The following is a 17,322-nucleotide window of genomic DNA, read 5'->3' on the forward strand; positions in this document are numbered from 1 at the left end:
TGGAGAGCCACTGCCGGCCAAAAGGAAACAAGATCCTACATGGCCCAGTGGCCTGACATATAGTACAGTGTTAGCGGCATGGGAGGTGGGAAGGGAAGCAGTGCATGACGTTTTGTATCCACTTGCACCCATGCAAAGGAGTCAAATGCATCTTCTCTCCACCCTCAAATGTAACTTCTGGAAACCCCAAGGAAGGACCCCAAATCCTCACAATTTCAGTTTAAGATGCTAAACTTAAATGCTAAAGTTTAAGATGACATCAACAACTCCTCCAAAAGCAAAATACAAAGAGGGTCAAGAAGCAACAGTAAGAACCAGACATGGAACAACCGATTGGTTCAAAATTGGGAAAGGAGTACGACAAGGCTGCATATTGTCACCCTGCTTATTTAACTTATATGCAGAGTTCATAATGAGAAATGCCGGGTTGGATGAATCAGAGGTCGGAATTAAGATTGCCGGGAGAATTATCAACAACCTCAGATACGCAGACGATACCACCCTAATGGCAGAAAGTGAAGAGGATCTAAAGAGCCTCTTGTTGAGGGTGAAAGAGGAGAGTGCAAAAGCTGGTTTGAAACTCAACATTAAAAAAACTAAGATCATGGCATCCGGCCCCATCACTTCCTGGCATATAGAAGGGGAAGAAATGGAAGCAGTGACAGATTTTACTTTCTTGGGCTCCAAGATCACCACAGACGGTGACTGTAGCCATGAAATTAAAAGATGCTTGCTCCTTGGGAGGAAAGCTATGGCAAACCTAGACAGCATAGTAAGAAGCAGAGACATTACCTTGCCGACAAAGGTCCGTCTAATCAAAGCTATGGTTTTCCCAGTAGTAATGTATGGCTGTGAGAGCTGGACTATAAGGAAGGCTGAGCGCCGAAGAATTGATGCTTTCAAACTGTGGTGCTGGAGAAGACTCTTACGAGTGCCCTGGACTGCAAGGAGGTCAAATCAGTCCATCCTAAAGGAAATCAACCCTGACTGCTCATTGGAAGGACAGATAATGAAGCTGAAGCTCCAATATTTTGGCCACCTAATGCGAAGAGAAAACTCCCTGGAAAAGACCCTGATGCTGGGAAAGACTGAAGGCAAAAGGAGAAGGGGACGGCAGAGGATGAGATGGCTAGATAGCATCACGGATGCAATGAATATGAACTTGAGCACGCTCCGGGAGAGAGCGCAGGACAGGAAGGCCTGGCGTGCTATGGTCCATGGGGTCACGAAGAGTCGGACACGACTGAACGACTGAACAACAACAATTCCAACTTCATACACAGGTACCAAATAACTGGGACTATCCCTGGGAGAGAGAAAGAGAGAGAGACCGACCTACCACCTGGACCAAGACACACTGGCTTAAGGAGGGGAAGAGAATGGATGACTATCAGGGCAAGCAACATTAGCAGCAATACATGGAACTTCAGAATAAAAGGATGGCACCATCTTTTATTCTCGCAAGCTTTTTGGCAGATTGTATGAAGCAGCATGACAAAGATAAACTTCTAGATAAAGTTGTAACATAGAGGTTGTACCCCAAAATGTATTTGTGGATTCATTAGAAACCTACAAGCTCCTAGTCATGACGGCTATACATTGCCTCCAGAATTAGAGCCAGCTTGCCTCTGTATACCAGTCGCTGGGGAACACAAGTGGGAGGGTGCTGTTGCACTCATGTCCTGCTTGTGGGATTTCCATAGGCAGCTGACTGGCCGCTGTTGAAACAAAATGCTGGACTAGAGACGCCTTTGGTCTGAACCAGCAGGGCTCTTATGGTCTTATTCAACTGCTCATTTTTAATCAATGCAAAGCCAGAAACACAGAGTGCTTCCTGGCACTGGACTCTAAGTAAGTGCTGCCTTTCAGGTTCCTCTCCTTGGCCCCCATTTCCACTTAGCTCATCAACTGCCCTGCCACCCCAGCTCTCCAGTCTCCCAGCTCCATTTACAGCACAGAGTTTGCAGGACAGAGCCAACTCCCCCCCCCCCGCGCCCCAAATGGACCTCCTTCTTCTTTTGCAACCGCACCAGTTTTCATCATTCTATAAATGATCCTTCCTCCTCAGCAGTTCAAACATCCATGGATTGGTACAAGCATCACACCAAGTCAGCCAGCAGTAAGGGAACAACCCATTTTTAGCAATGGTTTTCAGCTAATATATTTAAAAGAAGCCAACTTTGATGTTTTCTGCAATGAGGCAACTTACTTGATGAATGGCTCCCAGCATTTCTGCCTTGCTGGCAACCCTGGTAGCATGCTGGTTCAGGAGCTCCAGACTTTTCTGCAGTTTCTTCGCTATCTCCTGTACCTGGTTGTCTTCACTTAGAGAGGCCAGAGACTGGAAAAGGACCCATATTTTTTCTGATTACTATGCACAAAAACGGACACGACTGAACAACAACAACATGCACAAACACACAAAATGGCATACACCTGCATATATTCCTTTCATATGTATAGAACTTGCATTTTTTACTTTCATTAAAAATTGAGCTCCTACTTAGTTTTAGTGAATTCCTTTGTTTCTTTATTGATTGTGATTTATTATTATGCACATTCTTTTTCTTTATGTTGCCTTTATTTTGTTAACCTTGTTTCAAAACATGATTAAAATAAAAAGACCACATCCCCCATCCTGCCCCCAAACACACACAGAGAAAGAGACGAAAACTGCAGTTATTACAAATGAAGATGAAATACAAGGTACTTAGGATCATATGGGATGCCATCAGTGGGACAATTATTATTATTTGATAGATTTCTTAGCAGCCTCTCAAAACTGTAGTCTTCCCAAGGCAGCTTACCATATACAACAGCAAAAGTCAATATCAACTAATGATAAAACCACCTTAAATGTGGACAATTTAAAAATAAGCCAGTAAAAATCAAACATAATAAAATAAAATATAATGAAACAGAAAAATGTCCAAACATGTAGCAACAGCAAACATAATAATACCTTATCAATTAAAAGCCAGAGGAAAGAGATATGCTTTTAAAGCCCTCTTAAAATTAACCACAGGGGCAGCGTGCCTCTTGGGAGGGAATATATCTCAGCCGTTTATCTCTTGGGAGGGAATTCCATAAGGGAGGGGCCACCGTCGAGAAGACCCCCTCTCTAGTGCCTGCTAACCTTATTGAGCGTATTGGTGGGCCAGCGAGCAACCCCTTGCCAAGCTCTTCCTCCTCTCCCCCAAACTTGTACTTATGAAAACTCAACTCAGGGCTGTACTTCTCAGCAGCAAGCCTGTGTTCATCATCAACATCTCACTTTATTTAGTTACCAATGTATTCCGTTTTTTAGCCTGCACCTTCAGCTCAGACATGTTCCCAGGAAGGTTAGCTTCACCTCTAAAAAGGTGGAACACATTGGCCATGCTGGCTAGGAACGATGGGCATTGCAATCCAACACATCTGGAGGGCACCAAGTTGGGAAAGGCTCCCTAGACACTGGTAGTGGTAAGTAGAGATGCAGAGTAGAGATGTTATAGCAGAGCAGCATCTAGGGCAAGACTGCAGGACCTTTTGTAGCTTTATGGCCTATTTCCATTTCATAGGAGCTGCATTCTAGGAGTGGATGAGGCTGAAGGCAAAAGGGGTGGAGCCAAAGGCAAAGGGGCAAAATCTCTTCCCCCCTCCCTCATACCACCATATTTTGGCTTAAAGCCAGTGGCAGCTGGTGCCCATTGCGGCTGATGGGGCAAAGGACAGGGCAGATACACAATATTCTACTGAGGTTGTCGGAGGAGAGCAGTAGAAGATCATGCAAGACAATTGGCAGCTGCAGGCTGGGTGTTGGAACAAAGGTACCTGGTCGCAGTGGGATTTCTCTGTTTTTTAAATGTGATTTTAATATTCATATGTGAAGAGCTCAGGGATGTTATTATATTAAGCAGTACAGAAGTATCACAAATAAACATACATAGTAAATAAACAAATAGACCCGACCCGCTAAAAATGTTTGATCTGTCTTCACTCTTTGAAGACAAAGCCAAGAAAACAGTGAGCAGTGAGGAGACATGACGTAGCCCATCCTCCCCCTTCTTACGTCAAGCAGTTTCAAGGCGCTGGCAATCTCCTTCCTCAGGTTTCCTTCAGCCAGATCCCGGGACCTCTCTTCCAGCCTGACTCTCTTCTCCAAAGTAAAGAGGTCACATTTGAACCCCAGAGACAGACGTAGAAATTCTGCCTGGTGAAGGGAAGAAATGCACATGTCCCCTAAGCAGACTACCACTGAACCGGATTTCTTGATCAAAAGCCTTTCACTGTTAATGGCTTTCACCAAGGCTATAGCCACTCCCCGTGAAGAGAGAGAAACCAAGCAAATCAGGGTTTCCCTTAAAAGGTAACCTCCTTTATCAATATGCAATAGTAATGCAGTCTGGAGGGGGTAACGTTGTGTCCTAAAGTTACGGTGGATGTCAAAAACACTCAAAAGTTAATTTATAAAAAGCCACATTCTGTATCTGAATCCTGCCCAGCTGGACAGAGTCACAGCAGGTTCCCCTTGCCCCCGCCGCTGCCAAAGAGGGGTAGGGGAGAAGCTCTTACCACAAAGGCAACAATGGTCAAATGGCTCTTGAGATATGTTTAGAGTTCTTAGACACCCCTTAAATCAATTATGTTTGTATATATGGAATTTATCATCCACTTTTCAACTAAATTCTCAAAGTGGGGAACACTGCAGTCAAAAGTATAATTTATTTCTTTAGTACATTTCTAATCCACCCAGGAACTCATGTTCCCTGGGCAGATTATAACAAGTTAAAAACTAAAATTTCATTTAAAAGCACAGTTAAAAATACAAAATACAATACAAGTATTGAAAAGAATAAAATACAACATAATATAATGTTTTTTATGTTTCTGAATTTTGCATATTGTATTTTTTAAATGTTTTTAACCTTTGTAAACCACCCAGAGAGCTTTGGTTATGGGGTGGTATAAAAATTTAATAAATAAAACAATAAAACAATAAACAGCACAGGACTGTTTTATTAACAGTCATAATATCCTAGAACTAGATCTCTAAAATGTCTGGGAGAAAAGTGCAATGCGAAAATCAATGCAGTCATGGCAGAGAAGGAAATAAAATTGTAGCCTAGAGTAAGATGAGACAAAATGAGCCAGAGGAAATCCACGTGAGCGAGTCTTTGATGCCCATTTGAAAGGGCCAAAATCCTGAACCTGGCAAAGGTTCAGCCAGTAGCTGGTTCTACAACTGAGGAAGTGCTAGCATGGATGCCTGTTCAGCAATGGCCACCAGTTTAGCAGATTGTGGGATCAGCCAAAGATTCTCTACAGCAGATCTTAGAGCGATGAACACATACACGGGAATTTGCATATGGATAAGGAGAATGACAGGCCCACCATTTTTGTTTCACGTCTGCTTGACATTCACAGGGCAAGTCTTGCTGCCCTTTTCCTGAGTGGATAGAAAGTTTAGCACAGCCTCAACAAGGTGAGTTTTCCTCCCAAGAGAAAGTCCAAGATAGGCTTATGGCAGCTTTGCAAGGCAATTTTCTCACAAATATGCAGGTTAAGGAACAGAGATATGCATGATGGGATATCAAGAAAGATGATAGCATTGGGTGGGGTGGAGTGGGGTGAAGAAGACAAAGGAATACTGAATACTTCACCGCTTACCTCCACTTCCTTCTCACTGGGAGACACACTGAAACCAGAAACAAACAAACATATTAGCACACCACTATACAGAAGATGCTACCATGCTTGTTCAGGGCATAGGTCTCTGTGACCAAAATCTACTTTTCCATTTTTAGAGAATATGCCCTTCTGAAATGGGAAGGGGAGAATGGAGTAGAAGGGCCATGGCTCAGTGGCAGAGAACCTGCTTTGCATGCATAAGGTCCCAGATTCGATCCCCAGCATCTCCAGGTAGGGCTAGGAAAGACCCCTGCCTGAAACCCTGTGTTGATAATACTGGGCTCAATGGACCAATGATCTCACTCTTAAAGCAGCTTCCTACAGTCTTATGAAACAAGAATAAGCTGGTGGGTGGGTGGGGGGATTAGTCTAGTGCTACAGGAACCATTTTCTCCTGCAGCCAGAGGATAGGCTGGCTAACAAGGATGGGAGTTGCAGTCCAATACATCTCAACAACACCACGTTGGGGAAGGCTGTAGTAGGGGATGTTGACTGGAACATCCTCTGTTGGATGGGAGGTGGAATTGGTGAGAGATTCATGGCAGATAAAAGGAAGGAGTTCTTCACACAGTGCATAGTTAAACTATGGAATTCACCACCATAGAATGTAGTGATGGTGACCAATTTGGATGGCTTTAAGAGGGGATTGGACAAATCCCTGGAGGAGAAGGCTATCAAGGGCTACTAGCCCTGATGGCTATATGCTACCTCCAGTATCAGAGGCAGGATGCCTATTAACCCCAGTTGCTGGGGAACATGGACGGAAGGGTGGTGTTGCACTCAAGTCTTGCTTGTGGGTTTCCTGTGGGCAGCTGGTTGGCCAATATGTGAACAGAATGCTGAACTAGATGGACCTTGGTCCGATCCAGCATGGCTGTTATGTTGCTAACTGCAAATATACTCTGTCCTCATTCAAAAGCCTTTGCCAGTGAATATTCCAGACAAAATGGAGAGCCAAGACAGAAGGTGAAAGCATACTGACAAAAGCATCGTGCTCTCTGGTAACAATGACTTCCATAGAATCTGGTACTCACTTGCCCTTCTGCCTGTTTCTACACAGTGCAATGCTAGACAGATCCTCAGTCGAAGAAGAATCTCCTGCTGAAATTTAGGAAACAGAAGGATTAAAAAATACACATGCCAAAATGCATGCAACCAGAGGAGACAACCTCATCCATTAAAATAGTTTGAATGCCACAGGTCTATAGCAGGAGACCTAGCTTTATGATGCAAGGCCAATGACTTACAAGCCGAGGTGGATTAAGAATTTGGGCTTGCGATAGTGATCTTCGTTACATAGATAGATATTTATTTATTTATTTATTTAGAGTCTCTGCCTGTTCTGGTTTAGTATGAGTAAGAATGACTCAAATGCTTCTGTCCTCCTGGCCTGGCTGTCTCACAGGGCATGAAGAGATTGCTCCCAAAGGGACTCTGAGTAGCTCACACATCTGAAAAACAGCAGCTACAGTACCAGCCATGTTGCATGAAGTCTCCTCTTTGGCTTCCTCCTTCACAGCAGCAGCTTCTTCAACTGGCACCACAGTAGCCTCACAAACCTTCCCCTCCGTGGTATGCAGTAGTGTAGAATCCATATCTAAAGACCGGGGGGGGGGGGGCAGGGGGAGAGAGAGAACACACACGCGGGCGCGCGCGCACGCGCACACACACACACACACAGAACAGAACAGAAAAAAGTAACATGCAGTATCCATCTAACATCCCTTAGGGCACAATCCTATGCATGTTTAGACAGAACAAAGTCCTACGATTCCTAGCATTCCCCAGCCACTTTTGTCTGTCTAAACATGCATAGGATTGCACCCTTAGACTTCTAAAAGCTTGCATATGTATTACATTAGAGGAAAACACAGTTCTCCATTATATATTCGTAGCACTTTTAATCCCATCCTCTAGCAAAAAGGCTGTCAGAGCGTTACAAAAATGAGCAATAAGATGCTGTGCTGGAAGACCTTCAGATATTAGTGGAGCTCCCAACCCTAGACCCAAACTGCAGAACTCTTTGGTCAGGAACTGTGAAGGAACAAGATGCTAGTTAGACATAGGTGATGCGGTCTCCAGGGCAGGAGTGGGTGGACGGTACATAGGAAGCTGCCTTATACTGAGTCAGACGACTGGTCCATATTGCCCAGAATTGTTGACACTGACCGGCAGCAAAGGCTCCCCAGGGTTTCGGGCAGGATACTTTCCTAGCCAGGGATTGAAGCTGAGACTTTCTGCATCCAACACAGCTGCTCTACCACTGAGCTACAGTCCCTGTGTGATTTGCAGTAGATAGTCAAGTATTTCTAACTCCCAGTTATTTAACAATAGCAGTTACACAATAACTGCCTCTCCCTTCCCTCCTCTAAGTTGTCTTGCTGAAATGAAGAAACCTTGGGAGTGACCAGGAGTGAATTTTTGTGTGGCAGAACTGTGAGAGCCGGTCAGTTCTGGTACTCAAAGTGAATTCCTGGGCTCAGAGTTCTCTCGATCCAAGTATATGTCCTCTGCACCAGGCTCCAGCTGGTTTTAGTTAGTTGTTGTTGTTCAGTCGTTCAGTCGTGTCCGACTCTTCGTGACCCCATGGACCACAGCACGCCAGGCCTTCCTGTCCTGCGCTCTCTCCCGGAGTGTGCTCCAGTCCAAATTCATTGCATCGGTGATGCTATCTAGCCATCTCATCCTCTGCTCTCCCATTCTCCTTTTGCCTTCAATCGTTCCCAGTATTAGGGTCTTTTCCAGGGAGTTTTCTCTTCGCATTAGGTGGCCAAAATATTTGAGCTTCAGCTTCAGTATCTGTCCTTCCAATGAGCACTCAGGGTTGATTTCCTTTAGGATGGACTGATTTGACCTCCTTGCAGTCCAGGGGACTTGTAAGAGTCTTCTCCAGAGCTGTGTGCAAATGGCCCCTCAAAATTCTCCAGCCTATTCATGGGCAGAGAAATTGGAGGGACAATTTCACCAAATTTCTCCTAAGAGAGGAGAAATTCTCCAGTAGTTTCTCACAGATAGGGCTCACTATTGGCAGGGGTAGCACAGGTTCTTTCTTTTTTCCTCAGGGTTTTTGGTTTACTGCTCTGCTTCTGTAAGTGGCAACAGCATCAACTGTGTTTGAGGTTTCCGCTTTTCTGAGGCAGAATTTTGAATTTCTTTTGGTTTTTGAGTTTACCTCATCACTGCGAGGTGGCCAAGGGTGCTGTGTGTGTTTTCTCTCTCTGTTACACATCTTCCCATTGCTCTGCAGCCTCCCAGGCCACCTGCCATACCTGAACTTTAAAAAGCCCCATTGGAGGAATTACCTCATGACATCTTCCTTATGATGGCTTTAACTGAAGTGCAGGAAGCCGAGGAGGCTGCAGGCTGCCACAGAAATTATTGTACAATGAATCTCTGTACATTCCATAAAAAAAGGTAAAGGTAAAGGTGTCCCCAACCAGTCGTGTCCGACTCTAGGGTGCAGTGCTCATCCCCGTTTCTAAGCTGAAGAGCCAGCGCTGTCCGAAGACGCTTCCGTGGTCATGTGGCCGGCATGACTGAACACCGAGGTGCACGGAACACTGTTACCTTTCCCGCCGAGGCGGTACCTATTTATCTACTTGCAATTTCTTGCTTTCAAACTGCTAGGTTGGCAGAAGCTGGGACTGAAGACGGGAGCTCACTCCGTCACGCAGCACTCGGGTCTCGAACTGTTGACCTGCCGACCTTCCAGTCTGCAGTTCAGCGTCTTAACCACTAAGCCACCGCGGCCCTACTAAGCCACCGCGGCCCATGCTCCCCTATAAATAAATTAAGCTTCATGGCCACCCCATAAGAAAGGTAAGCACAAGAACCACAAACCCAACCCATGAGAATTTCTCCGGAATTTCTCCTTCTTTGAATTTCTTCTTGAAAGCAATTTGTTTTCTATCAAATTGAATGAGAATGGTCGAAAAAAAATGTCAGATAAATTTTTGGCACAGCACTAGTTTTAGTAATTAAAAAAACAAAATATGTTAGCATTCTCCACTTAACATAGACGGCTGAGCCACAAATGCTATAAATCTCCTGCAGAGGGCCGCCTTTTGACATTATAGGATTATATACAGTTGCCTACCATATGAAAAAAACTGCTTTACATCAGATCAGGCCATTGGCCCAATATGGGCTCCTTCAGCTCTCTGTGGTCCTCCAATGTGTTCGGCAAAGATCCTTCACATCCTTCTGACCCAAGGTCTTTTTAAAAAAAAACTGGATATATTGGGGATTGAGCCTGGGGCTTTATGCATGTAAAGCATGTGCTCTCCCACCAAGCTGTGGGTACAGATCCCTAATGGTGGCGCATCAGGCATGTGCATTCAAGGCAAAACAGGCTCCCTGTATTTGAGCCCAGATAAGAAGCCTAAAGGTCTTCCCAGGCCATGGAATACACACATCTGTTCCCCACTCCAAACTCCACATGTACAGATTAGGGAGAAAATGCTCAAGCATCCAAGAGAAGAACCACTCTGCAGCTTACCATGCCATCCTTTAGTGCATTCTGGAGCAGGGGAAGAGACTTCCTGAGTCTGTTCACTGCTGAGACAACAAGGACCCATTTAAGTGCCTTATCCAACACCAGAAAACAGAGATGGGTTATGAAACGCCTGCACACATGTTCCTACCTGGATAGGATGTCTGTCAATGGCCCAGGATCACCCTGCTTGCAAAGAGAAGAAACCTTTTAGCATTTATATTCAAGCACAAAAAGGTGCACACATTAACAGTTGAAAGCTCCAGTCACACAGACTCTCCCAACTATCAACACACTGCCTGGATCAATCCTAGAAGCATTTTAAGTCAGCATTAGGGCTGCTTATGTATTTGGGAGATGCATGACAAGATGCCATTTCGACATGCAAATCTTTAGTGGCTAAACTCTCCTTATTTGCATTCTCTTTGCTTTGGAGGAAACTATGCTATTTTGTTTAAGCCGTTTTAGCAGCAGCTGTTTCCTACAGCACCAAGAAAATGTTATAAAAATAACCACAGATCTGTATAGTAGGCCACCAAGTTATCTCAAGAAGCCGTGAGAGCCTCAGAAAAGAAAGAAAGAAAAGAATTTTTTTTAAAAAGGAGCCAGTTAGCTTTCTCTCTCCCACTTTCACAGCTGTGCACAGCATTTATCATCCAGGCCTTCAGGCCTTCATTATGTAACTCCAAAGAAAATCCCTCAAAATGAGAATGCTTAAAGCAGGGGTGGGCAGCTTTGGACAGTGTAGGGCCCAATTTCCAGAGCCCGGACTCCCCCAGGAGCCACACTCCTGCTGGAAATTGGAGGTGGCAAGAAAATTGGTGGTTTGCTGCTGAAATCTAGCATTTTTGAGTCTCTGCAATGGTTTGCTGCTGAACTTGAGTGGAAAACTGCCGATTTCTTGCCACTGCACCTCTGAATTTCAGCAGTGTGGGGATAAGAACATAAGAAGAGCCATGCTGGATCAGACCACGGGTCTATCTAGTCCAGCATTCTGTTCACACAGTGGCCAATCAGCTGCTCAGGGGAACCCCACGAGCAGGACATGAGTGCAACAGCACCCTCCCACCCATGTTCCCCAGAAACTGTTGTACATAGGCTCACTGCCTCTGGTACTGGAGGTAGCACATAGCCATCAGGACTAGTAACTATTGATAGCCTCCTCCTCCAGGAATTTGTCCAACCCCCTTTTAAAGCCATCCAAATTGGTGGTCATCGCCACATCCTGTGGTAGTGAGTTCCATAGTTTAACTATGTGCTGTGTGAAGAAGTCCTTCCTTTTATCTGTCCTGAATCTCCCACCAATCAGTTTCATAGGGTGACCCCGGGTTCTAGTATTTTGAGAGAGGGAGAAAAATGTCTCCGTGTCCACATTCTCCAATTTTCTAGACCTCTATCATGTCTCCCCTTACTCTCCTTTTTTCCAAGCTAAACAATCCCAGCTGTTGTAACCTCTCATAGGGGAGATGCTCCAGCCCCTTGAACATTTTAGTTGCCCTTTTCTGCTCCTTTTCCAGCTCTACAATATCTTTTTTTAGTTGTGGTGACCAGAACTGTACACAGTATTCCAAGTGTGGTCACACCATAGATTTGTATAGGGGCAGTATGATGTTGGCAGTTTTATTCTCAATCCCTTTTCTAATTATGCCTAAGATGGAGTTTGTCTTTTTTTTACAGCAGCTGCACGCTGGGTTGACATCTTCATTGAGCTGTCCACCACAACCCCAAGATCTCTTTCCTGGTCAGTCACCACTAGCTCAGGTCCTATCAGGCTATACTTGAAGTTGGGATTTTTTGCCCCAGTATGCAAACTTGGGGCAAAAAATAGCAGCGGGGGGGGGGGCCCTATAGGCCATGGGAGGGCACGTGCAGCCCCAGGTTACAGGTTGGACACCCCTGGTTTAAAGCGACATTTCGTTCCTACTACCACCCGTAGACTCTGCTTTCCATCATCACCAGCAGCAGCAGCATGACTGTGCTCTTAGTACATTGAGGTGCTGCTCATCAACATCAACATCATAAGCTTTTCTTTCCCAAAGGAAAATCAAAGCAGCTAACAAAAAGAAAACAAGACAAATCCATACATCAGTGTCAAAATGATTCTCTCTCTCACTCACTCTCTCACTTTCTCTCTCACTCTCTCACTTTCTCTCTCACTCTCTGTCTGTCTGTCACTCTCTGTCTGTCTGTCACTCTCTGTCTGTCTGTCACTCTCTGTCTCACCCTCTCTCACCCTCTCCCTCTCTCACACACACACGTAATCCTTACACCAACCCTATAAGACAGGGCAGCAATAGGCAGAATACAATGGGGTGCTTACTCTCCTGCCGATTCTCTTACGTTCCACCAATTCCGTTGTGCAACCAGCCCTCACTGCTCTCACAATGGTGATTTAGTGCTTCCGGGGCACCCTGAAAGGAGTGGAAATTCTCATTTCTGGAAGGAGGCAGGTTGGCAGAGGTCACATAAGGGAACGCCACCAACCTGCCTCCTTCCGCTGATTCCGGGGCTCCCCCTTGGAAGCGCTAAATCTCCCTTGCGAAAGTGGTGGGTCCCACTTGGGTCCCACCAATTTTGTTGCACATCACTTCTGGAAGGGAATTAGCAGGGCAGAAAGGAATCAATGGCGGCTTGAGAGGGGAGGCTCACCTAAGACCACCTACTGGGCTTAGAATGCATCTGTAGTGCTGCCCCATTGACAAAATTGGCGGCAAGGGCCTCTGCCACAGCTCAGGAGGAAGCAAAGCTCTCTCCACCTGGTAAACAGTCACTGCCCAGAAGCGTAGCCAACACAAAGTGCCACTGCTCCAGACAGTTTTCTTCCGGAGAGGCTGCACTGTAAAACAGGTAGAGAAAACTAACCTTGGTAAAGTCTGCATCCATCCTTGTGCCTGAAGCAAAGTCTGCATCAGTCTGGTTACCAACACAGCGGTTATTGCACCTGACGGCAGAAAGTTTTATTTGCATGTGGCAGCCAAAGCATTACATTTCACCATCCTTTCCCCTCAAGTAAGACACTGGGGTATTTTTATCCACAGCATTTACATAGGTGAACAGTTCACCAGCTGCAGCACAGAAGAAGCATTAGAAAAATGGCTGTAGGCCAGAGTGGAAAACAGCCAGGCGGCCTTCCATTTTCAGGTGCCATAACAACCAAATGTGAAGTTGGAGGTGCTTATATTCAAGATGGCAGCTTCATTCAGAGAAGAAATGCCAAAACCTTAAGAGCAATTTACACACAGGCTCACATTAGAGAGCGAGAGCCGTGGGACATCTCAGGAGTGAGCCAGAAAAATCCAAATAATGGGCGCTACTCAATGGTTAAAAAGTAATAAAGGACAGTTTGCTGCCATTTAATGTACATTCTGCCACCCGAGGTAGGCATACAAATCTATGGTGCGACCACATTTAGAATACTGTGTATGGTTCTGGTTGCCGCACCTAATAAAGGACACTGTGTATTTGGAAGAAGAGTGGAAACGGGCAACTAAAATGATCAAAGAGCTGGAGTAACTCCCCTATGAGGAAAGGTTGCAACAGCTGGGATTGTTTGGCTTAGAAAAAAGGTGAGTAAGGGGAGACATGACAAAGGTGTACAAAATTATGCATGGTGTGGAGAATGTGGATAGGGAGACATTTTTCTCCCTCCCTCATAATATTAGAACTTGGGATCATCCCATGAAGTTGATTGGTGGGAGATACAGGACAGGAAAAAGGAAGTACTTTTTCCACACAGTGCATAGTTAAACTATGGAATTCAGTCCCACAAAATGTAGTGATGGCTTTGGATAGCTTTAAAAGAGGATTGGACAAATTCAATGGTATTAATGGCTGCTAGTCCTGATTATTATTATTATTATTATTATTATTATTATTATTATTATTATTATGTTTATTTATATCCCGCCTTTTTCCCAATACTGGGACTCCAGGTAGCCTTACAACGTTAAAACTGCTACAATTAAAATCTATAAATAGAAATATAAATACAACTGTATAAAAGTTAAAAATATAATTAAATCATCAATATTAGAATTGTAAAGATATTAAAACATTAAAAGACAACCAGAACAACAAAAAAAGTGTCCTGATGGCTATATGCTACCTCCAGTATCAGAGGCAGGATGCCTACATATACCAGTTGCTGGGGAACATGGGTGGGATGGTGCTGTTCCACTCATGACCTGCTTGTGGGTCTCCTATCGACAGCTGGTAGGCCACTATGTGAACAGACTAGGGCTAGGTGGACTCTGGGTCTTCAGAGCGGCTCTTCTTCTGTTCTTATGTAGGTTACCACACCTTTCCTAGCAGTACAACAAGCCCTGCTTGAAGGAGCAACGCTACTATCATAGGTGCCTCTTTGTTACTTTTGCCCATGAAGCAACTGCTTCTCTAAGCATGACGCTCCATACAAGTGTGCTGCTGCAGCTAAGCAGCTATGGCCCCATAGGACCTTCTGGGAGCCAGATGCCAGCCATTCAGAATAGTAAGGTACTAGAAATAATGAATTGTTAAAATAGATCCTGTGAGATGAGATCACCTTGCAATTAGTAGAGGTGCTCAATCCCGGCTGATCTCTCAAAAGCATTTGTGGATACTACTACATAAGAAGTTAAGAACACCAGAAGAGCCCTGCTGGATCGGACCAAGGGTCCATCCAGTCCAGCATTCTGTTCACACAGGGGCCAACCAGCTGTCGACCAGGAACCCACAAGCAGGACATGAGCACAACAGCACCCTCCCACCCATGTTCCCTAGCAACTGGTGTACATAGGCATACTGCCTCTGGTACTGGAGGCAGCACATGGCCATTGAGACTAATAACCATTGATAGCCATTGAGGAAAAAGCTATCAATGGCTCCAAAGAACAGCCCATAAAAATATAATGAGAGCCACCCCCATTACAAGATCTGGCAACACATGTAAAAGATGCTCGTTGGGCAGGGCCAGCTCTCCCAGGAGACAGGGTGAAACCCGCAGGTCAGGCAGTGGATTGCACGTGCCCCCCACTGCCAGGAATGCCATGTGCCCTGCCACTGCTCTATGCTTCACTCTGAGGACCTCTCAGAGAGAGGCACATGGTGGGCAACTGCTCTGGACAGCCCCACTGGCTGCTGTGGCAAATGCTGCAGCAGGAAAGCAGACAGCACAGCTCTCTGGAGCAGCCACCACTCCTCCCCTATGCCTCACTGACTCAGAGAACTTCTCAGTGTAAGGCATAGGGCAACTGGGAACCCCAGAGTGCCGCAGTAGGACAGCCGCCAGCACAGTGTAAGGCATAGGGCAACTGGGAACCCCAGAGTGCCGCAGTAGGACAGCCGCCAGCACAGCTCTCCTGGAGCCCACCTGACCCAAATGCCTCACTCTGAGGGGTTCTTCCTCAGAGTGAGGCATTGTGGGTGAGGTGGCCCTGGAGATCGCCTGTCCTGCCATGGCACAAGCACTCTCCAGGAGCCCCTCCCTGCCAATGGCACACTGAGGAAGGAGCCCTGAGAGTGAGGCATTGAGAGGGAGGCAGGTGGTGGCCAGGTAGGGAGAGAGGCAGAGGACAGCAGTGTGTTCTCCCATCTCAGGGAGTGGGAGGTCTTGTGGGGGCCCTGTTGATGGGTTTCCAGGGGTGAAAAAGGTGCACAATTATGGATTAGCCTGCTTTTCTGACATGGCGTGAGCAGTCCAAGAGGCTTTTTCCAAAAACCAGAGAGACCGCAAGGAAACGGAGGAGAAAGTGGGCTTTTAGATGTCAGGCACAAGCCCACAAGGTCTTCAGAGGCCAAATCCAGCACCTTGAAGAGTGCTCCTGGAATATAACAGGAAGCTAGCAGAGGCACCGAGGCACTGGCATGATTGGTTCTAGCAACCCAGCTGCCATGTTTTGCACCAGTGCAAAAAAGCACCAAGTAAGGCCTTGAAGAAGTTGTATATTATTACTTATTTGATCAGGAACCACTGGGAGAGAAGAAGAACTCTGAGGAGCAAATGGGAAGATACTGGAAACATAGTTCATCTTTTGAGGGGCAAGGGGAGAGAGGCAACACGAGTGATATGTAGCCTCCATCCTGAAAGGAGGCCATTATTTCCCCTCGCCCATGCTTTAAAAATCTGGCCATTAGTCTTACCTTTGCTCCTCCAACATCACATCCAAGAGGGATCCATTTCGCAGATGTGGCTCCTCAAAAGTAGACCACGTTCTAGTATTTTCAGGGGCCCTGGGCACAGAGCTTCTCCGAACCAACTGGAGAGTGTCAAGCGCCAGCGCATCTGCCAAAAACACGCAAAGCAGCAACTGGCAGTGTTATGGCTGGTGAAAACTAGGGAGAGGCCATTTTCTTTGGTGGTCCCCACTCTATGGAATTCCCTCCCTAGTGACCTCTGCCATGCCCCCTCTTTGATGAGCTTCTGCCGGGCTTTAAAAACTTGGCTGTTCAGGCAGGCATTTGGGGTGGGTTAGGGTTTCTTCTCTCTGCCCTGCAGGGGCAGGCTGTTTTTAGGAGAGATGGGCAGGCGAGCAATGTTCAAGATAGCTAGGATTCTCCAAACGTTGTCTCACCACTCGTCTCGTGCCCAATTCCTGTTTGCAGTTGCTGCTCGGTTTGCGCAAATGGGAAACTTGTGCAAATCGAGCCACAATTGAATGGGAGATTTGCACAAATCTCCCAAAATGTGTGCAAATCTCCTCCATAGACTAAAGGGGGGCTGATTCAGTCTACTGAGAAAATTTGGGCAAATTAGGAAATTTGCACGAATTAAACTGGGAATCGGGAACAAGATGAACACGGGCATATGTTCAACGATCTGTGAATAATTTCGGCAGACATGCACTTGCACTCGGAGCTTTGAACAGGGCATGCTCGCGTATTTTGTGAGCAAAAACAACATTCTCAGACATCCCCAATTTTTAGAGGCCTCCCAAAGTGCATGGGATTGAACTAACTATTCACTTATGAGAGTTTCACTCAGAGTTAGAAACTACACATAGGTTAAGAGCAACTTTTAGGGGAGGGGGTGAGTTTCATCAGGAAACTGCTGCGTAGCCCTGATCTGGCTTGGGAGCACATTCTGGATCAGGGCCCACAAATGTTTTGACTTCAAAGTAAGAAGTGGCTCTTGAGCACGCCTTTAAAATAAGAAAAGAAAAAAAGTTTGTTTTATAGTGAACTGT

General features: G+C 45.8%; 1 protein-coding gene across 1 annotated transcript in view; it reads right to left on the reverse strand.

The window, feature by feature from the left end:
- Window positions 1–17,322, reverse strand: part of IRAG2 (inositol 1,4,5-triphosphate receptor associated 2) — a 74,067-nt gene that overhangs the window by 13,448 nt on the left and 43,297 nt on the right. Inside the window, exons 24-32 of the mRNA XM_084811870.1 lie at window positions 16,280–16,421; window positions 13,025–13,103; window positions 10,314–10,351; window positions 10,011–10,227; window positions 7,145–7,385; window positions 6,705–6,771; window positions 5,650–5,677; window positions 4,052–4,192; window positions 2,210–2,341 (exon numbers count right to left, since the gene is read on the reverse strand). Coding sequence (XP_084667996.1) covers window positions 2,210–2,341; window positions 4,052–4,192; window positions 5,650–5,677; window positions 6,705–6,771; window positions 7,145–7,385; window positions 10,011–10,227; window positions 10,314–10,351; window positions 13,025–13,103; window positions 16,280–16,421 — 1,085 coding nt within the window. The remainder of the gene's footprint in view (window positions 1–2,209; window positions 2,342–4,051; window positions 4,193–5,649; window positions 5,678–6,704; window positions 6,772–7,144; window positions 7,386–10,010; window positions 10,228–10,313; window positions 10,352–13,024; window positions 13,104–16,279; window positions 16,422–17,322) is intronic.

Source organism: Heloderma suspectum, chromosome 7 (assembly GCF_057233095.1).
Source record: "Heloderma suspectum isolate Gila_16-S chromosome 7, 16-S_ref, whole genome shotgun sequence".
In the NCBI taxonomy this organism is placed as follows: domain Eukaryota; kingdom Metazoa; phylum Chordata; class Lepidosauria; order Squamata; family Helodermatidae; genus Heloderma; species Heloderma suspectum.